At 38.7% G+C, this 4,533-nt stretch overlaps 1 protein-coding gene across 2 annotated transcripts in view; it reads left to right on the top strand.

Moving 5' to 3' along the window:
• The window catches only part of fibcd1b (fibrinogen C domain containing 1b), a 99,669-nt gene that overhangs the window by 35,616 nt on the left and 59,520 nt on the right, over positions 1-4,533 (top strand). For both annotated transcript variants that reach the window (XM_020619485.1, XM_020619486.1), the window contains one exon: positions 3,509-3,668. In XM_020619485.1, the coding sequence (XP_020475141.1) occupies positions 3,509-3,668 (160 nt within the window). The remainder of the gene's footprint in view (positions 1-3,508; positions 3,669-4,533) is intronic.

Below are 4,533 nucleotides of genomic sequence, written 5' to 3' on the forward strand. Positions count from 1 at the left end.
CCCATTGAGCATCTCTGGAGAGACCTGAAAATGGCTGTCCACCAACGTTTACCATCCAACCTGACAGCACTGGAGAGGATCTGCAAGGAGGAATGGCAGAGGATCCCCAAATGCAGGTGTGAACTTGTTGCATCATTCCCAAAAAGACTCATGGCTGTATTAGCTCAAAGGGGTGCTTCTACTAAATACTGAGCAAAGGGTCTGAATACTTATGACCATGTGATATTTCAGTTTTTCTTTTTTAATAAATCTGCAAAAATGTCAAAAATTCTGTGTTTTTCTGTCAATATGGGGTGCTGTGTGTACATTAATGAGGAAAAAAATGAACTTAAATGATTTTAGCATATGGCTGCAATATAACAAAGTGAAAATTTTAAGGGGGTCTAAATACTTTCTGTACCCACTGTATGTAGTTATACTGTATACAGATAGATATATACAGTTCAATATATATAGTTCACAGTAATGTAAAACAGAGAAAGACGGTAAATCTCCAGAAGCTGGAACAGTTGAATTTAACTTCAAATTACTGAAACAGTAAAATAATTTATGAACCTAATTGTAGATTAATTTTTTGTTGATTGACTAATTAGCTAGTAATTTCAGCTGTACTGGGATGCTTCTGAGTCAAAGTGGAGAAGTACTGCCATGGAATAGTACAAATGTGTTTGAGGGTTTAAATTAGTTTCAACTTACAAGGGCTACACTAGCCAAGCAGAAAGTGAGGGCGACTTTTTGATGCCTCCTCTCACTTCTCCCATTTGCTCTTCCAGGCTCCAGTTGACTGGACAGCCACCTGTTTGTGAGGTGTAGACGTTGTATTGGGCATATGGTGACTGAAGGACTTTTTCTTTACTTGCCAGTTCCAGCTGTGCAACCACTCACTGTTCTGTGGCTTTATGCTCATGGAACATCTGATTCAGCCCAAAAAATGCACCTTGTTCTTTAGAGCAGGTGCAGTGCAAACTCAGCTACAAGTCTATTTAAAAAAAATTCACTTTGCCTGTGTTTAAACAAGGCTTTTGCGTTACGTGCTCTGTTGTTACTGAACCAATGCACAGGTTGACTAATGAGAGCTAATTGCATTATGATCATAACTGTTGTGTCAGTCAAGGCTGCATTAAGACTGCAGACTCTCCTCTACACATACACGTTTATATAGCTTTGTCAGAACACTCATTGACGTAATACATTTCCTAGCCCCTGAAACTTAAAAACAAGTCATGTTACACCACCAGTCAAAGGTTTGGACACACGTTCAATGGGAAAGTATGTATCATATTAACACAACACTTAAAGGAAAACTCATCAATTATATTATGTTAAAACCAGTGAAAGTCTGCAAGCCCCACCTTTCATGCACACACACAGCCAAATACACACACACAAAAAAAAAAAATCACAAACACATTCATGAACAATGCTACATTCACAAATTAGATAACCGAGTCACTGAATCCTAATTAGTTGCTGTGCACAGTGGGATATTTCTATAGTGTATACTTGCATGTGGTTCTCTTTGTACTTGCATGTGGACATGCATGGAAATGTGGCTTCTTGCTTTGTGTGTTTGTGTGTGTGTGTGTGGGTTAAAGCCTCAGTGCCCATGTAATATGATTGCAGTGCAGCTTGCTGGGCCTCAGAGGTCTGCTGCATAGTTATTGAGGCCAAGGAAAAGCCACTGGGGTTTCTGTCTAATGCAGTTTCAACACCTGAATATAGCTGCACAGGCATACCTTTCACAGAAGTCTCTGAGCCTCTTATACAGTACATAACTTTCAACACTGCAGGTCTTTGTGTGTGTTTTGGAGTGTGCATGTGGATGAAAGCAAGTGGAGGATGACAAAAGTAAGGGAGTGGTAAAGTTTGTGTGTATTTCTGAGCATAAGGAAAGAGCAAGAATGTTTCTCATACCTTCAAAACTGCAGTGTGTGTCAAATTTGGGACACAACACCAGCTCCTGTAGGGCAGTACATGAAAATGACCTTGCAATGAATAGCAAATAATTTGCTGCAGGTAAGGAAGTGACCACAGCAGATCAGACATTAGCCTGCTCTCTGCTAGTTCTAGCACACACATTCATCACCAGGTTTCCCCACAGGGCTCTTTGTGTTTCATTCACCAGGGTGCATAACAGGATGGGACACCATGTGGTGTCTTTGCTCTACAGGGTAGTCTTTGCACCTGTGTGTTTCTAAAAGTCCCTGATGGACTATACTGTATCGGGGGTTATATACTCTGTCATTAACTACAAAATGAGTAATAATATATGTATAAAGTAGTAACATTTCTCAAAGAATACCAAAACTTTACATTGGTTTCATGGAAGGTGAGAAACTAAGGTTTTATGGAAAGATGCAAAACTTGTTTCCAAATGTTTTTTTTCAAAGACACATTGTCATCACATGGTCATTTCTGGTGTGTTTAAACATGCTCTGACATCTGAATTGGCTGCTGAAAAGCACTGCATACATTGGCATAAATACATAATCTGCAATGTTGTCATCCTGATGGTAAATAATATAAATTAGCCGTGTGCCATATTCTGTACACATGTATTGGGTGTCTTCGTCCTGGAAGAGGGATCCATTCTCTGTTGCTCTTTGTGAAGTTTCTTCCATGTACAGTCCTGTTAAAGGGTTTTGAGGGGAGTTTTTCCTTGTCTAATTTTAGGGCCAGAACAGAGTGTGTTTGTATGCTGTACTGATTGCAAGGTACCTTGAGGCCAATTTTTGGCATTGAGCTTTATAAAGAAAATATGACTTGACTTTACTGCATCCTCAATCTCTTAACATGGAATCAAATCCAGAAAGCAAACATTAAAAAAACATGGGCAGTGTGAAACAGTTCAAGTGAGTTTGCCCTTTTGTGACATTCCAAAGATAGCAGAGAATTATTTTTTACAAAGGGGAGAATCTTATACAATAGGTTTCTTCTAGCAGCTGCATTACTATACAAGTGTGATATAACTTTGACAAGGGAAAATGTTTTGGTTTGCTTTTCCCAAGTCATAAACCTTAAAATGGATCTTTAAGATTTGATATAGCTCCAAATGAAGATTTTTCTCATATCCTTTTATCTGTGCTTGTACACGTGCAAATACTTTTCCTTTTCAAAAATGCCTGGTCAGCTGTTCTCCTCTTCAGAAGTACATCATTACTTCACATATGTGTTTCCTGTGAATTAAAAACCATTTGAACTGATAATTCAATTCAGAGTGGCAACTAGTAAGTCAACGGTAAATAAATTAAAAGTATCAAAAATTGGCTTTGATGTGGTGAAAAATGTAATAATACTGAGAAGTTATAACTAATACAATTTTAAATTTATGGCTAATTTTATAATCTAGTGAAATAAATGGAAAACACCACTATCTTTGATTAAAAGCTCCTGTTACACATACTGTATATGCAGTTTGTAGTTATTCAGGTAAAAGATGAACACATTTTATTACTTTATTAATAACTGTAACTGTGTATACTTTTCTCTCATTGTCTGTTTGTTGCAGCTGCTGTCAGACAGTCAGATCAACATGGTGAAGGTAGTGAACTCAGTTAGTGATACTCTTAATGCCATGCAGAAGGAGAACGTGGGCCTGAAGGCGCGTGTCAAGGCCGACCTGCAGAGGGCACCAGTCAGAGGGGCTCGCTTCAAGGGCTGCTCCAATGGTAAGAAAACAGAGGCATGTCTTAACTATATGAAGCTGTCTGGAAAGATAGGATTGTTTCTTTGCAGCTTTGCCTGTCTAACATTCATTTTACGCCTTTGTTTCTGCAAGTGCAAATGCATTACATAGATCACTGACTAGTTCTATGTTTGACCTACTGTGCTCCACTCCATGTCGTGATCATGCTTTCTATTAGCTTGACTCCATTATTTTCTGAAATTATATTCTAGTGTGGTCTGTCTGTCATCCATCTTACCACAGATTCATTCAGCCCAACCTCTCCTGGGGATATCTGTATGTTTCCTTGGGCTACATCTCATCCACATTATCCAGTGGTCTTTGTAGAAATGTGAAATTTTTACTGTACAAGAGAAATGGCTTGCATGTCCACTGGGCTGTGTCGCTGAGAGACGGAGAAGGGCCCCAGGCACAATCCCATTGGAAAGCTTTTAGCCATTCACAGTATAGCCAATAGCATTACTGAATTTGATTTGCCTTGTGTAGGTAGCCGAGGAGCACAGAGGGAAGGGCAATCATGTATAGCATAAGAGGCCATTCCCATTTTGTGCAAGTGGAATGACTTGAGACTATGGTTGATGTTTCATAAATCTGTAAACAAACATATACTAGGAATGTACTTTACTGTACTATGTACTACATAATGTTATGGGTACCGGGCTGCAGCACACGTTAACAGTTACAGTGGGTACGGAAAGTATTCAGACCCCCTTAAATTTTTCACTCTTTGTTATATTGCAGCCATATGCTAAAATCATTTAAGTTCATTTTTTTCCTCATTAATGTACACACAGCACCCTATATTGACAGAAAAACACAGAATTTGACATTTTTGCAGATTTATTAAA

The sequence above is a fragment of the Monopterus albus genome, unplaced genomic scaffold (assembly GCF_001952655.1).
Source record: "Monopterus albus unplaced genomic scaffold, M_albus_1.0 scaffold221.1, whole genome shotgun sequence".
Classification (NCBI taxonomy): Eukaryota; Metazoa; Chordata; class Actinopteri; order Synbranchiformes; family Synbranchidae; genus Monopterus; species Monopterus albus.